Here is a 17,202-nt window from a genome sequence, read left to right on the forward strand (position 1 = left end):
TTTCCTGTCTCAAACCGTGAGAACAGTGATTGAAGAGATGGTGGGCAAAAGAAGAAATAGATAGCCACATTATCTTTTACTTAAATTTCTTAAAGAACAGCGAGTTTAAGAGAAGTGACCAAATCTAGACAATAAAGAAATAATGTTAATAGTCTATCTATGCATTTAGAAAATGAGATAAATGGGTTCTTAATTCTGGGGTATCTTGACATATCATAGAGGTTTACTTTCGTATGTATTGCTTGCTTCAGAAGTGCTCCGAGATTCTCAGATTCTCTCTTGAAAGAGAAGTGTCATTTTCTATTTACACTCGGGTATCTGAATTTATGGAAAAAAGGAAGCTGACTACAAAGTGAATTTTGCCCTAAAAATCCCAACTACATCTTGTTTGCCCCATTGACTTCTATATATAAAATTGGAGAAATATTCCCAATGAGTAAAATAATTGACAGTATATTATGATTAAACTACTGAATTAATTACAGTAAGATAGTGCATCTTTGTGACCTGTTAAGAATTATGTTTTATACCTAACAATTCATTTTCATTTTTATCTTCAGATCACCATTCAAATATTCTTTCCACTGTTGGTCTCCTCCCCATTGATAACTACCATTGTCTTCCCCACGCTCACTGTTAACACTGCCCCTGAATTGGGACTCCTCAGATGTTCCATTTAAAGGTTTTGGAATTCATGTTCTTTTGCCTTGATATTTACAAGAGTCTGTCTGACTAAGAGAGTGAACTGGCATTCTAGCATTTTGCCAGAGTACCCATCAACTACATGAATATGAGTCTTTCAATCTCAGGTTAAATTTTAAAGCATGAATCCACTCCTTGGTCAAGTCTATGAGCTTGAAATTTATGTAAAATGAAGACTGTTTAAGAGAGCTATGGAACTTGAGCGACATGGATACATTTATTTTCTAAACACAATTTGATTTACAAAGTTATGTTTTTTCACTTGGAACTCTTGTTCCAATCTTCAGTTTACAACAAAGCAGATACTCTACATGAAGTTATTTGTTCATTAATAAGTGTTTACACAGTACATACAAATTATATCTTGTACTTTGTTTAATCAATTTTATTCCACTTATTTGAAAATCAGAAGGATCTTCAAGTTTGCATAGACATGCTTCCTGCAATTCTTTAGATATGTTTATTTTTCAGTGCTGGTGCTGGTCGAACTGGTTGTTACATTGTGATTGACATCATGCTGGACATGGCTGAAAGAGAGGGAGTCGTTGACATCTACAACTGTGTCAAAGCCTTAAGATCTCGTCGCATCAATATGGTCCAGACAGAGGTATACTGAGTCATCGAGTGGCCTTGTTTTGTTTGCCTCCCAACATTTATCAAACTAAATAGTAGATGTTTTTCACATCAACTCAATATAAGCTCATCAAGTCATATAGAAAAATATTGGTGTTTTTATTAATATCTTATATGAAGAAGATTCTTTGTATTATCTACCTTTGATGATAGAAAATTTTTATTAAAATATTATGAAATTTTTTCTTTTCTTTTTTTTGATAGGAACAGTACATTTTTATTCATGATGCCATTTTAGAAGCCTGCTTATGTGGGGAAACTGCCATACCCGTCTGTGAATTTAAAGCTGCATATTTTGATATGATTAGAATAGACTCCCAGACAAACTCTTCACATCTTAAAGATGAATTCCAGGTATGTACTATGTCTAGGACTTCTTTTGTGAGCAACTTACTACAATTTGTTCTGGGCATTCTTAATTCTTCTAAGGAAGGTCTTTCAAGTCAAATTTATAACCTCTGACCCTATTTTAAGTATAATATAATACCCATCTCTTCTATTATACATATTACGGAGTCACTTCTGTATTAATGAGCTCATATCTGCTGTATCTTGAAGGGCAAATGAGTTCAGACTGAGGGAAAAGTATAGGGGAAGGTATTATAAAAGTCAAGTTTAGTGATAATTTGTGTGTATTTGCAACTTTTTTTTAAATGCAGTCTCACAGGTTTTGACCTGTGTCACTCACAATGTGAGATCAAGCACATTAATAATAATTGCCAAAGTTTTTGCTACACATTTTCTCTAAATAACCCAAAGGTTTTCAGTGCCCTTAAAACATCCCTAAAGCTCTGTGACTATGTAGTCAAGAATAGCTCTAGAAAAACCTAATATTTGATTCTCTGCCCAGTGCGGTTTCCAACATGCCACACACAGCACGTCTTCAAATATGGCATACCAAAGTGTTATTACGAATGATACCTTTGATGACGGGCCATCATTGTGGGCCACTCTGATTGTATTTACCTTGGTGAGGCGATACATTTTGCAGGTAGCTATTTTGTTTAGCTTCCCTTTTCTCTTTAAAAAGAGGCACACTGAACAATGTGTGTATTGTTTCTTTGTCACTTCTCAGGCTTCATTAGCTTTAACTACCAACTCTATCAGCCTGTCATCGTGGCAAATGCCATTGCCTTGCACAAATCCTTCACTTTCTACTTGGCCTCCTAAATACTTGATGGATCTGTGTTATGCTATTAAATGGGTCACTGTCTTTTAACCTGGGTTTGCTTTTCTTTCTAGACCTTGAATTCAGTCACCCCTCGACTACAAGCCGAAGACTGCAGTATAGCATGCCTGCCAAGGAACCATGACAAGAACCGTTTCATGGACATGCTGCCACCTGACAGATGTCTGCCTTTTTTAATTACAATTGATGGGGAGAGTAGTAACTACATCAATGCTGCTCTTATGGACGTAAGAGACTGCTCTCTTTGTTACTGTAAAGTGTTACGAAAAGCTGCAAAATCGATGAACACTGGCTGGTTTTCTTTTCAAGAAAATTAAAATGGCCTAAAAAGGAAAATTGTAAGCTTTCACTGAAATGCAAAAAAAATTTTTGAGGGTGATTTTGAATTTCCCCTACAGTGATTCTTAAGCACTATAAATTTTAGGCTTTATTATAAATTTGATGCTTAATTATCAGTTACTATACCCTGTACAGGAAATATTTTCAGGTGATATTTTTCATCCTATTTTCAGGAAAGTGAATCACGCTTATCTATTTTGAATACAGTTAGTAATGAATTTTTAAAATTACAGAATGCCATATTCTACTGAAGTTGTGTTAATCTGAACATTTTTATCTCTGACATTTAATATTCCAGTAATTTATAGCTAATTTGTTTTATTGGTTATTAATTGAGACTATATATAAATAACTAGGGAAGGCATGGAAGATACCATGTTAACACACTGATCATAACGAAAGAGCTCTTTTGCCCCACCCCAAACTTCATAAACTCTAGATGGTAGAGTATGTATTCAGCATATTAGCATCCCACAGACAGAACAGCATGGAAAGAGAATTTTAAATTAGTCTTTGACGATCTTGTTCTGCTTACCTTGGGAAGAAACAGGAAGGATGTCAAGTTCAGAGTCCTTTTAGTTTATCACCTTCATTCATAAACATTTCCAGTTTTTGCCCGTTAGCCTATGAAACCATAGCAAGGAGAAATTAGATGTCAGGGTTCATTCCTGGGTGACTGATAATGAAACTTTCTAAGTTATTGCTCCTATTGTGTTTTCCAAAATTAGCTTCTGATAGTAGAGACTTAGAAAACCCCACATTACACTTCTAACTTTTACCAAGTTGCTTTGTTCCTTTTTATTCTACAGAGCAGAATAGTTTAAAGGCAAGCTCAGATGGAAAGTTGCCATTCTTGCTGTGCCCAGAGTCTTGCCTAGTCATTAATCATATCCTCTGAAACCTCATTGGATCCTCATTTTACTTCTTCCTATTTTAATTGTCTGGAAAGACAAACATACTAAATACAGAGAAAACACACAGACCTTTTTGTTTCTGAGTCAGTCTAGATTTGGGGTGAAAAAAGCTGTGTGAAAAAGGGAAAGAGAAAACTTTAGGAAAGATATTGATGATGCATGTGTTTGAGATCTTGTTTGTCTTTTGGCATCTTTTTCAAATTTTTCTTAATTTCCAGTTTGTTTTTTAGTTGATATGAAGACTGAACCTTGCATTCTACCCATTCCTGTTCTCTATGTAATTCCCTGTGATTCAACAAAGATGTATTTTATAGTCGAAACTGCTCTGTGGGTTTAGAGTGTAGTTGGGGCTTCAGAAGAGTCAGGTTTGGCCTGGGTTATAAGAATGGGGTTCATTGGTCAACACCCCCCCTCCTGCCTCCCCTCTATCCCATCATATGTGTCCTGCACCTTTTCCCATGCCTGTGAAGAATTAGGAGTTAGGGCCAAGGATTCTGCAAATTCAAAGCCTTAGATGAGCTCTTGCACTTAGGAAAGGAATAGGAAATCTTCAGTTTTTCCCATATCATCATCTCCTCGTCCATCTCCCCGCCCCTGTGCCTTAAAAAATGAATAAAAAGCTTTTAGCCTCCTTTGACTTACTTTCCCATGGAGCAGACATTTAATTGGAAGGAAAGCTTACTTCTATCTTCTGATCCTTTCTCATGAGCCTTCATACCTTTCTGAGGAGGGCACTCACCCCCGTGGCAGGTACAACTTTGTGAGGTCTTAAGAACATTTAGAAGCAGCTGGTGAATTACCACCTCCTCAGATTTATCCCGTAGTCTTCCATGGAGTGAGATGCTATGTTAGCAGCATTTCCCAAATGGTGATAGGATCTACGAAGTTCAAAGACCCGTTTCTACACTGATGTTAAGACCCTTGAAAAACTAAGGAGTAGTATGATACAAATGTGTTAGGAGATCACAATTTTTATCAGTCGGAAATCTATCTCAGGCAACTGTCGAGTATTATTTTTTAAAAAACAATTAGTGTAACTTATTACACGGAAATGTTTATTTCTATTTTAGTGTAGATCATTAGTCTGTAGAATGACAGATTGCCCAGGACAGATAAGTATATCCCCTCCTTCTAGAAAGAGATAATGTGTTGTGTCCCAGGCAATTGGCATTTGGTAAACAAGGGATCATTCTCTCTTAGGTGGGGCCAGGGTGTGCATTGGTTTTACTCTCTGGCACTTGAAAAATCCTAAATGACTGAAAACTATCATTCTGACCATTGATATATATTAGAAATGCACAAAAAACTGTGGGAAGTAGATTGCCTGCAAGATGTGCAGAATATGCCAGTAATATCCATGTAATATAAAAACAAGAGTTTGAAACATATTTGTTTTTTCTTATTTGGAGTGGAGGAGAGCCAAACAGTTACATAACAGTGGGTAGAAAATAGACAGACAGACAGAGATACACACCCCCCCCCCAGGGAATTTTATGCCTTCAGCTCGCAGACTGATTTCCTTTGGAAAACTGAAACATGAAGGATCTTAATCTCAAGAAATTCTTTAGTTCCTTCTTGTATTTGTCCTATATTTACTTTTCTTCACAAAATAAAACTTAAATTCTTGGCTTGGATTACTGCTGAGGCATCAAGGTCATACCATTAGTCTGACTACCAGTTGCAGTGCATTCTAGTGGTCCAAATCTTTTATGCTGTGGCTTAAGTAGTAGGTTGGCTCCATCTCCATGTGAAGTTATGGTGATGTACTGGTTCTGCATTGAAGTGTATTGAGTCTCCTTGTACAATTGATTACTCATTTTAAGTTCTTATGTTTCTCCATCTCCCTTGTATTTTCACAGAGCTACAGGCAACCAGCTGCTTTCATCGTCACACAATACCCTCTGCCAAACACTGTGAAAGACTTCTGGAGATTAGTGTATGATTATGGCTGTACCTCCATTGTGATGTTAAATGAAGTCGACTTGTCCCAGGTTAATGGTTATAGGTTGCTTTTGTGTACTTAAACGTATCTTAATAAAGTAGTGATAAAATGCTAAAATCTGCTTTATATTACCCTAGTTAGAAAAAAGATGCTCATTTTCTTTTTCTTTCAAAACATTCATCCTTTAGGGCTGCCCTCAGTACTGGCCAGAAGAAGGGATGCTACGATATGGCCCAATCCAAGTGGAATGTATGTCTTGTTCAATGGATTGTGATGTGATAAACCGGATTTTCAGGATATGCAATCTAACAAGAGTAAGTGGTTAATCATTTTAACTTTGCTGATCCAGAACAGGTGATCATAACCATTATAGGGTATAATTCCATTCAGACAAAAGAGAGAGAGTAAAATTAATTGGCATTGCATAATCAGTCCCAAAGCTAGTAATTATCTTACGCCTTAGGACTAGAATAAAAATGCATTCTAAAAACAGGAAAGCAGAAATGCTGGAAGCTAGGTTTACTGGTCCACTACTAGCCTAATGTATCCCATCTGGAAATCCAAATTCAGATGCCCTGGTTCAAATGAGTTTGATTGGGCCTGGCCCCTGAGTATGTGTAGACTTATCTCAAGGTTGACTGTTTTATTAGCATTGCTGTCCAGTGCAGAAGAAGCATACAATTGAAAACCAAGAATATAATAATAAGGACAGAGAAGAAACATATGTCAGATCAGTCATTATAGAAGGGTTCCAGGTCACTATTCCAACTTCTGCGTATAAGAGAGAGCCCCAGGCATGAAGGAAAAAGTAAATGACAGCCATCACTGATGCTCCTCCTACAATTCATCTACAATTTGATTCTAAGTGTCCCAGCATCTGGCTCTGCCCAGATGTATACCTAGATCGTGTGCTGCAACCACTGCGACTTTTCTCTGTAGCAAAGCAGCAACTGTGTCCCTCAGGAGTCTTTCTTTCCTTGACTCTTCATGTGTTTTGCAATCAGTGACAAATTAAATGTGGGGGTCTCTCCTTCAAAAAACCAGAAATTACTAATAAAACTGTTTAGATTATGTAACCACATAGCAAGCAGAATTTGAAAAGAAGACATTACCAACTCCTATGAAATTATGCTCACATTAAAGACAAAGATTACTCTTTTTTAGAGCAGCAGTTCTATGTATGTGTATTATTTTAAGTGTGTGAATAGGACTGTCATGTTTCAGTGTTTCTCACATCAAAATGGCTATATGTGTTTCTGGTTAATAAGTCTATATGTATATAAGTAAAGAATAAAATCATATCCAACTCTATTGCTCATTTCAGTAGGAAAAAAAGGATAACTTCAATCATGTCATAATATTCATGCATATCTTAGATGTTAATTTAAAAGGATCTCATTATGTCTGCACATCTGTTACAGTATGGTTCTAGTAATATTTTAGCTGAGAAACCATAGCAGCTAAACTAAGAAAGTAAGGCTTGTCTGTTAATTGAACTGTTTATATGAAAAATATTCTAGAAACAGGAACTGAAATTTATGTTACATTTTTTGGTCAGCATATTTGTTTATCTTCCTCTATATTTGATATTCTGGACCTTATTAGTGCATGATTTTTCTTTGTGTTCCCAATCTCATTATTTAATATCATTCACCTTACCAAATATTTAGTATGAGCCAACTGGAGCCTGGGAGTTATACCAGGCAGTTCCTTGTTCTATCAAAAGATGTGTATGTAAGCCCTTGCCATGTGGATGCCTAGTGATATGACTCACTCACACATTACAAATTCTTCTTTACATTTTCATTTGAGGGCTTAAGTTCTCCATTCATTTATTCAACAACGCTATTATTTAGAAAGTATTTTGCTAGGTTCTAGTGATAGAGATTTGAGGGGAAAAAAGAGCTTTTCTTGTCCTTAAAGAGTTTATATATTATCAGGGAAGACAAACATTAAACAACTTGTATAATTATTTATGTACAAATATATGAACTTTTGTAGAGGAAAAGTACAAAATGCTGAGTGTTTTGGGTGATCTGACATTGCTGGGTGATCAGAGAAGCCTTTGAGGTAGTGATATTTAAGTGATATTAAATTTGAAGAATTAGTAGGAGCGATTTGGGCATGGGGTAGCCAACTATCCTGGTTTACACAGAACAGAGAGGTTTCCCAGAACACATGAATTTCAGTGCAAAAACCAGAAAAGTCCAAGGCAAACCCAAGTTTGTTGGGGATTGAGGAGGACAAGCAAGAAGGAAATGTCCAAGGCAAAGGGGAGAGTATGTGCAAAGTCCTCAAGGCAAGAAATGACTTGATAGATTAAAAGGCCAGTGTGTCTAGAACTTGAGTTGAGTGTTAGAATAATGGGAAGTTGGAGAAAGAGGTGGAGCCTTATCTTATAGGTATTTTTAAGCCATGGCAGCAATTTGGATTTTATGCTAAGATCATGTGGAAGCCATTAAATGAGGAGACTGACAAGATCATATTTGCATTTCAAAATAATCATGATGTCTACTGTAAGATTGATTTGGAAGGTGATCAAAGTTTGTTCAGAGAGATCAACTAGGAGTAGTTATTATGATTTGTGATTGGGAGTAGTGGTCAGTGGTAATAAAGAGGAGATGAATTTGTAAGTTATTTAAGAAGTATAATCATAGGAATTGATTATTGGATATGGGTGTGAGGGAGAAGCTTGTGAAAGGATAATTCTCATTTAAGTTAAAGTGTTTCTGCACTGGTATGTATATATTTTGAACTTACATCATCTAGACTCAGTCCAATGTCAGTGTCATTTATGTCAGGTGTAAACTGCTATGAAACTTTTACTTTGCAGTAAAAATTCTAGTCCCACTTTATTTACATAAAAATGCTTTTCCCTCTACAGCCACAGGAAGGTTATCTGATGGTGCAGCAATTTCAGTATCTAGGGTGGGCTTCTCATCGAGAAGTGCCTGGCTCCAAACGGTCCTTTTTGAAACTGATACTACAGGTGGAAAAATGGCAGGAGGAGTGCGAGGAAGGGGAGGGCCGGACGATCATCCACTGCCTGTGAGTATGGCGGCTGGGCGGGGCCACTGAGGGGCCGTGGTGCTCATTCCCACCTGAGCCTTCTTCACATTTTCCATCTTAAGAGAGTAACTGAGTCACATCTTACAGACCCCAAGTCAGTATTATTTTAAAACAGTCTTCCTGTTTCATGATTCTACAATTCATATTAAACTTTTGTATTTAAAAAATTATTATATAATTATTATATGATTTAAACTCTTCTGAACACTACTCTGAACAACTTTTCTGATTTACACTGTGTGCAAATCTAACAAAAGCTCAAAGCATCTAAGTTGCAATCCATGTGAAGCAAAATTAAAACACAAAGGGGAAACTTCAAAAGGTAATGTTTTCTTTTTTCTTTTTAATTTTTTATTGAAGTATAGTCAGTTACAATGTGTCAATTTCTGGTGTACAGCACAATATCCCAGTCAGGCATATACATACATATATTCGTTTTCATATTCTTTTTCATTAAAGGTTATTACAAGATATTGAATATTGTTCCCTGTGCTATAAAGAAACTTGGTTTCTTAAAATCTATTTTTATATATAATGGCTAACATTTGCAGATCTGAAACTCCCAAATTTGTCCCTTCCCACCCCTTTTCCTCCAATAACCATAAGATTGTTTACTATGTCTGGGAGTCTGTTTCTGTTTTGTAGACGAGTTCATTAGTGTCCTCAGTTTTTCTTTAGAAAATTTTTTTTTAAGATTCCACATACGAGTGATATCATGGTCTTTTTCCTTCTCTTTCTGGTTTACTTCACTTGGAATGATGATCTCTAGGTCCATCCATGTTGCTACAAATGGCATTATTTTTTTCCTTTCCCAAACATATATGATTGCATGATCTATGGTCACCAAAACCTTCAATCTAAAATGCCTTTGCTTTCTTTGCTTTCAGAAATGGTGGTGGGCGAAGTGGCATGTTCTGTGCTATAGGCATTGTTGTCGAAATGGTTAAGCGGCAAAACGTTGTTGATGTGTTCCATGCAGTCAAGACACTAAGGAACAGCAAGCCAAACATGGTGGAAGCCCCGGTGAGTCACAGAGTCTTAGATGTAGAAAGGAGTGTAGTGATTAGTCAGTCATATACCTACTTGTTGATTTGACTTCATACCCACATTCTAGAGAATCAGATGTGTAAATGAGTCTTTGTGGTGACTCTCCTGCTTAATTGATGAATTGCCAAGTATTCCTCTCTACCCATATAAACTCAATTACATATCACATAAACTGCTAATGGTGAAGAACACTGTTTTCCCTTAATTTGGGAAATTTCTAGGATTTTTTTCTGTTGTGGGCAATAAATATTTGCTACAATAAACTTCGGTAAATGGCTTTATATTAAGAAAAATCCTGCTATCTAGGCTTTATTCTTGTTTATTTTTATTTCTTAAAGCATACTGAGTTAACTAGTGAAACGTCATTTTGAGGGATATACTCCTAGGTTGCATTAGCACTTTAGACACTCAATGTTTTTAAAGGGCAAATGAAATTTATTTTAGTCATTATCTATAATTACTTATTTCTGGTCGAATTATAAATTTTTTAACTATTGAGATCGACAGTTTTCAACTTTTACCAATTATAGAGCATAGTCCATATGATACAACTTGAATTTGCCAGGTCTCATAAAAACTGGACATGACTTACAAAATAAGAGCTGGTAGGTATATGTATGTAGGAGCTTCTCTGGTTGAAGCTATATGTAGAGTAAGAAAGAAAGTTAAACTCTAGCACATTTGACTTCTAAAGCAATGTCTGTGGGTTACACACATGTGCGTGGTGGGATGGGGTTGGGAGCAGCTGTGTAGTTTATGCTCACACAAGAGTAAACCAGAAAAACCAAAGCACTATTGTTGCTTCCCCTACCTTTATCAAGATGATCAGATAACTAAACTGAGCAATTCAATAAACCTTTAAAGTATTTTTACCACTTCCTGCTCATGGATTGTTCACACAAGAGGTGCACTGCTTCCTGAGACAAAATCTGAAGAGTTACATTTATGTTGTTTCACTTTTAAGAACAGTCACAGGCTTCTTCCCCGTCTGCAAGTCCTCAAACCCCTTCTACTCCAGCTCATACCTTAGGTTACTGCTCTTGTCCTGATAAGATGACATTGTTTTTTTTTGCACACCGGTGGGGGTGGTGATGGCAACAGAGGTGGAGACAGGAGGACAGATTTGAGCAATTTCTACGGTAGGACTCTCAAGTCTTTTTACAAAATGGATGGGTAATGATAAGTCTTTAAACTCTCTGCTGTCTGATGATTTCTTAATGTAAACTCTGCCTCTGTCTCTCAGATCAGGTCTTCTTAAAGTCATCAGTGAGATCACTTCTGGCTCAGAATTCAAATTTTACCTCCAGATTTAACTCATTTACCACCATTCCTTTTTTTAAAAAGTCTGTGGTTAAACTATGCCATTCTAGAACTTTCTAAAGAGTTAACTGTTTATTTTCATATCCATATCTCATGAATCCAGACTAGATGCCCAACCCTCTGATTTGTGTTTAATCAGGGTTGATGATTAGTTCAGTGTGCTGCTGAATTGAACTAAGTTTGGTAAGGAAATTTTGAGTGTAAACCAAATTGCTAGAGACTGATTAAAGAGACATAGCTGTTTGCAATCACTTCTTGGTTCTGGAGATGCATTTGCCACAGTGGTAGTCTAATTTAAATCACACCTACACCTACTTGATAATCAGGGTAGGATTGATAAAGACCTCTTGGGGGACGTTTTTATTATCCTCATTTATTGCTCGAGATACCTGGAATTTCTTTTTTGAAATAGTATGCATTTTTAGATTGTTCTCTGTAATTAACCTGAATTTCACCCACTTGGACTGAGTTGGGAAATTTTTAATACATATTGTAAGTCATAATTTGCCATGCAGTCTCTCAATTTTTCTAAATTCTTCAAAGTGGAGCAACATACAGATGGACTCAGAGGAAAGTCAGTTTTAACTCAAAAATTTTATTGCCAACCAAGTGTCAAATAAATAAAGGCAGGAGAAATAAACTGAGTAAATATAAGCTCAAAAAATTTAAGAACCACTAACCATTCTTGAAAAATTTACTTAAATACACTGATGAATGAAAAACAGTGTCAAATATTAAGAATTTGGGATCTTCACTAAACTTATGAAAATCATTTCATGCTGTATGTACATCAAATCATAATACACCTTAAACTTACACAGTGCTGTATGTCAACTGTATCTCAGTAAAGCTGGAAGAAAAAATTAAGACTTCGGAATTGTGAAGTGGCAGTTTGAAATGACTAGCTTTCTTTTTTTGTTGCTAAGGAAAAAAATCTGAAGTGTGGAGAAGAATATTTGCACATGTTCCCTCCAGGATTATTTATAATAGAGAAAAAAATGCAATCTGATAGTCAAAAAATCCCTATGTTAGACTTTTATGTAGTATAGAAAAAAGTGTTCAATAACATAAGAAAAAAATACATCATAATGTTAAAAAACAAAATAAAATATAACATTATATCCTCAGATATATGTATGTAATTATATTTATACTAAAGTGGTTATTATTTCAACCATGCATAAAAATGGACCAAAGTAAAACTCTGGTAGTATTTTAAAAGTTGCTTCTGATAACAGATTTATAGAAACTCTCTCTCTGTTCTTTATATTTTTGTACACTGGAAAAGTTTTCTGTAATTATCAGGTATTACTATTATGATCAAATACACAATATTGAAGTTTATTTTAATTTGGTATAAAATATGAGGCAAAGACAACATCTTTTTATATCAAGTTCCCTTTTCTTAAACAGCAATCATTAGACTCAAATGTAAAATATGTGTGCCTAGATGTTAAACTTGGATATAAAATAAAATTTTAAATTCTTGAATAATCTAAATTGAATGCCAAGTAATCATTTGGTAGCCGTTGTTCTTCATTATTCTCCTCTTTTTTTTAACTTTGCTCAACCCTTTTGTTTGAACATCCTCAGGAGCAGTACCGTTTCTGCTACGACGTAGCTCTGGAGTACCTGGAATCATCTTAGTTGGGTGAGACTTCACAGCACATCCAAACAGAAGCTGTTCGTCTGCTGAGCCAGCAGCTGTTGTACCTGTGACACCTGTGCAGAAAGATTTTCATGTGGGGGGTGGGAGGCTTTTACATTCGAGAGGTAAAAGTATTTTTCTTATGAAGTTGTGTATCTTAATAAAAAGGACTCAATTAGTTTCTATTACTGTATGAAAGCATCAACATTTCGTGCCACATAAATTATATTTAATAAGAAGCAGATTCAAATGAGAACTTATCAGTGTTTGTACAGTGAATATGCAGCCTTTTCTCTCCTGGTTTTGGTAGAGCAGCCACCACATGTTGCATGAATTCATACTTTCTGTGGCATTTTTCTCCCTTTTTTTAGGTAAAAGATGCTAAATCTTTTAAAGGAAAAAGAAAGAAAAGCTGTGCAAATTCATAGTAAAGTTCATTTTTTTATATGTTTCAAGTGTAGCAGATCTCTATATAAATATATAAATATATATAACTGGCTTATTTTCTTTTAATGTGCAATGATGGCTGGATCATTTGAAGTTCTTTTTAGAAAAAAACCATAAGCCAAAGATTCAAGTGTAAATATGTCTATATGGAGAAAGCACATTATATTTATTGGTTACTTACATTCCTTTTTTGATGGCTAAAATACCACCACAACACAATCATTTTTCTTTTCTGAAGAAAGCTTTTTCTTTCACTAAAATCAATTGTAAACGATTTTTGTAGATTATTTTTTGTATGTTTAGACTAAGTAGAGGATAAACTTTTTATTCATATACCAGGAAGCAATGTTCTTTATAGTGATTCTCTTGTGTACATGCTTGTGAATTAAATTTATGTAAAGCACCTTGGCAATTGGGTCTTTTAATGTAGGACCAAATTAAAACATTTTGCTGAAAATACATAATTTTTCATGATTTCATTAGGTCAGTAATGGTTTCGTGATCATATATGGGAACTGCACACATTCAATGGCCTTGCTGATGACTTGTGTAATGTTAAACATAGCCTTTAAGCAAGCATCATTTAAATTTTAAAGGAATTGGTCTTTTCAGCCTATGACCAAGTACTGGTCAATAAATCAAGATGGCAACATTTATGCTTTCAGGGTCAAGTTTTAGCAAACTGTAAACTGTCAGGGTGATCTAGTGTTTCTTTTGATGTTTACATGCACAAGCTTTGGGTTCTGAGCATAAACAAACAGTGTGAACAAACTGATGCCAGATTCCTGTTTTGTGCATTGCCACAGGATTCTCAAGTGAACCTTTCTAAATGTGGTCTTGTTCACGTGCTTCACGTAGCTATAGCTTCGCATCATCAGCTTGCAGTTTGTTATTGACTAAAGTATCCTCTTACTAGATTGCCAGTTCATGACATGGTGCTTATGAAGATTTAATTAAAGTAAGAGTGAAATAAAGTTTTTATAATTACAACAGTTACTGTTTGCACATCATTTTCTCCCCTTAGTTTTCATGCCTTCACTTCCAAATAAATAACCTAATCTCACTGATACTAGTAGACCACAAAAATTCTATTAAAAGTAAAACTGATGTCCAAGTACTAATTTCTTTCATTTTTGTTCTTTAAATTGAATTTCAAAAATTCCATATGAATGGGGAGAAAGAAAAAAGGCCAGAGATTGACATCCATTTTTTTTGAGTTGTTGCATTTGTATGTCACTATCCTTTTATGTAATAGATATTTCCTATTTCTTCCTTGTAACAAAGTTGACAAAGAATAATTATAATCCCTATTTTACTGAAGATAAAATTGAAGCTAAGAAGGTAAATGATTTGTCAATAGATTCAAATCTGAGTCTGATTTAGTAGCTCACTCACTTCATCTAAACACACTGCTTCCCCAGGGGCATGGCCAAGAAAATTTGGCACTTCATTCTCACTGCTCATTAATTGATTTTCTCACAAAGTATTATCATTATGGGTATCTTGAGACTTCCATTTGCTATGTACATTATTAGAACATTTGTGACTTTCATTAGTAAGAATTTAGATAAAGAGAACTTACCTTTTCCTAGGAAGACTAATTTTCATTTAAACACGGGTGCATTTAACAAAAAATCCACAAACTCACCCAAGATTTTGTTACCCAGTAATGTTCATGATGTTAGCTGGAGGATTCTGCAGGGCCCTGATTTCATTTCTATTCACAGGATTGCAGCCAAAATCACCATGAATACTGGTGAACACAAAGCTCAGAGGTCCGTGTGATCTCCAAAATCCAAGCAAAGAACAAAAAGTCCTCTTTCTAACAGGAAATAAAAACGTCATGCTTGCTTCATTTGGGCACCACAGAGGCCACTCCATCCAGAGACAACTGGGTTGGGGGAGGCGAGTGGGGCGCTAAATCTGTTTTTCCCAAAACTCTTATTCAAAAAGTTACACTTCATACCCTTGCGGAGGTCCTTGAGTAGTCTCATGCATAGCCACGTCTCACTCAGCTGTGGCCCTTGAGGCAGGAGATGTCCTGGAAGAACTCTTAAAAAGTGGTCATGCTTTTCCCTGTTAAAGACTTCCTATCTCTGTTAGTTTTGAAACTAAAATTCCTTAAATGTCTGTCATGACACTGAATTTCATAGATCCCTTTCCTATACATTTATCACTAGGGAAATGTTGGAAGTGTGCGGGCAGAGACACAGCAACTGGGAATTCGAGTTTTAATGAGTCTTGAAAATAAGTGTTAACCTTCTTGTCTGAGCTGCCTAGCCTTTTTATAATATTTAGTCTTTACAGAAAGGGAAGTGTTCTGCGTGACTGTGTTGCTGTGTTGCACCCAACTGATCTCTAACATTCACAGATAAACAAAAAGGAAGATATTTTTTGCCTGGACAAGGAGGGAGAGGAGACATGTTTACCTCTATACTGATAATGCTCATTCAATATTCACCTTATTGAGATCTCTTGGGTTCCAGGTACTCATGGCTTGGAAGTCAGACATCAACAGCTGCTCCCTCTCTAATCTGCTCTGTTGCCAGAAAATGCTGTTCGTAAAGAAAGTTCCTGGCATCTAAAAAACTTACAAGACACCTATAAATATTAAAATGAAAGAGGAGAGAAATAATTGTAGCTCAACTGGAAATATGAGATAGTCTTTTAGCTTTGGAAGACAGCCTTTGAGATTTGCCTAACTTTCACAGAGGTGTGACAATTGTACATTTATATTTAGTCTCTATGCATTTGAACAAGCAGTTTTCCATAACAAAATAACCAGAAATTAATATAATGTCCCATACTCATTGTAGTATGTAGAATATTTACTCTATAAATTATGCCCATGGGCAGAAATTCCACAGCATTCCTAAATTCACTTCAGTGTTTTAGTAAACACTCCTTTTAAATGTAGGAGCAATATGCTATTTTAGTCAACACTATCCTAAGTGAAAATAGAAGATAGCTGACTGTGCGTCCCATAACAATTTCTACCTACGTATTATTTCATAAAGTCCTCCCCTCCTCCCCCCCGGCTTAGGGAGGCTTGGAGAGGGAGAGATACCTGAATTTGTTCACAACTCTGGTTTATTCAAGCAGTCTGCAGAGTATTAGAATATTATCACTCTGAAACTAAAAAGAAAAGCTCTGTCTTGGGATCTACTTTAAGTAAGCTATAAGTGGCTTCTGGAATGTAAATTGTCCAAAAATCATTGGAAATGTGGATATATAACACTTCTGAACTTCCAGCTTCCTCCAAAGTGAATTGAAATGCTAACCTGGAAGATAACAAACACCAGAGAGACACTGTTGTTATCAAATCCCAAAAGAAACCAATGGAAGGGGTTTCTAAACTACTGAAGCAAACGTAAAGTCTCTACTGAATATCAGAATGCTTTTTTTAATGTTAAGATCTGCTCAGGGAGGGAGTGGTAGGGAGATTTTATGACATACCATCTCTCAAGATGCATTTGCCAATTGTAGGAAATGAGCTACAGTACCTGAAATCTAACGCAGAAAATTGTGTGCTGATTTATTCTGATGTAGCTGTGTTCATTTCAACGTAGCCTTATTAATCTTATAAATTTTATCAGTCTTCATTCAGTTAGAATATATATACCATTTAGGACAAAAAAATTAACCAACCCTCAGTACTTAGATGCAGTCTAAGTAGATGTAGAACAAGAATGTCTAAGTTGAATCACCAATAAGTTATACGTACAGACAAACAAAGACCATGCATTCCCACTATGTTGCACCATCTAAGAGACAAAAATCAAGCTGAGAAAGTAGAGAAAGTAGAGAAAGCAAGATCATGGCATCCACTTGCTATTTGCTGAAAAAGAGATGCCTGCAGGACTGGCGGGTATCGTGAGTGAGAGAAGTAGGCCAACTGTATTTCAGAACCGTCATTCAGGTTGTATTATTACAACAAAGCTTATGCATTTCT

At 35.8% G+C, this 17,202-nt stretch overlaps 1 protein-coding gene across 4 annotated transcripts in view; it reads left to right on the plus strand.

Annotated features, from left to right (window-relative positions):
• The window catches only part of PTPRK (protein tyrosine phosphatase receptor type K), a 510,632-nt gene extending 496,390 nt beyond the window's left edge, over positions 1-14,242 (plus strand). For all 4 annotated transcript variants that reach the window (XM_074368386.1, XM_074368385.1, XM_074368388.1 and 1 more), the window contains 8 exons: positions 1,174-1,309; positions 1,540-1,689; positions 2,578-2,751; positions 5,637-5,768; positions 5,908-6,033; positions 8,604-8,767; positions 9,676-9,811; positions 12,749-14,242. In XM_074368386.1, coding sequence (XP_074224487.1) covers positions 1,174-1,309; positions 1,540-1,689; positions 2,578-2,751; positions 5,637-5,768; positions 5,908-6,033; positions 8,604-8,767; positions 9,676-9,811; positions 12,749-12,802 — 1,072 coding nt within the window. In that variant the 3' untranslated portion in view covers positions 12,803-14,242. The remainder of the gene's footprint in view (positions 1-1,173; positions 1,310-1,539; positions 1,690-2,577; positions 2,752-5,636; positions 5,769-5,907; positions 6,034-8,603; positions 8,768-9,675; positions 9,812-12,748) is intronic.
• The last annotated feature ends 2,960 nt before the right edge of the window (positions 14,243-17,202 follow it).

Source organism: Camelus bactrianus, chromosome 8 (genome assembly GCF_048773025.1).
Source record: "Camelus bactrianus isolate YW-2024 breed Bactrian camel chromosome 8, ASM4877302v1, whole genome shotgun sequence".
Classification (NCBI taxonomy): domain Eukaryota; kingdom Metazoa; phylum Chordata; class Mammalia; order Artiodactyla; family Camelidae; genus Camelus; species Camelus bactrianus.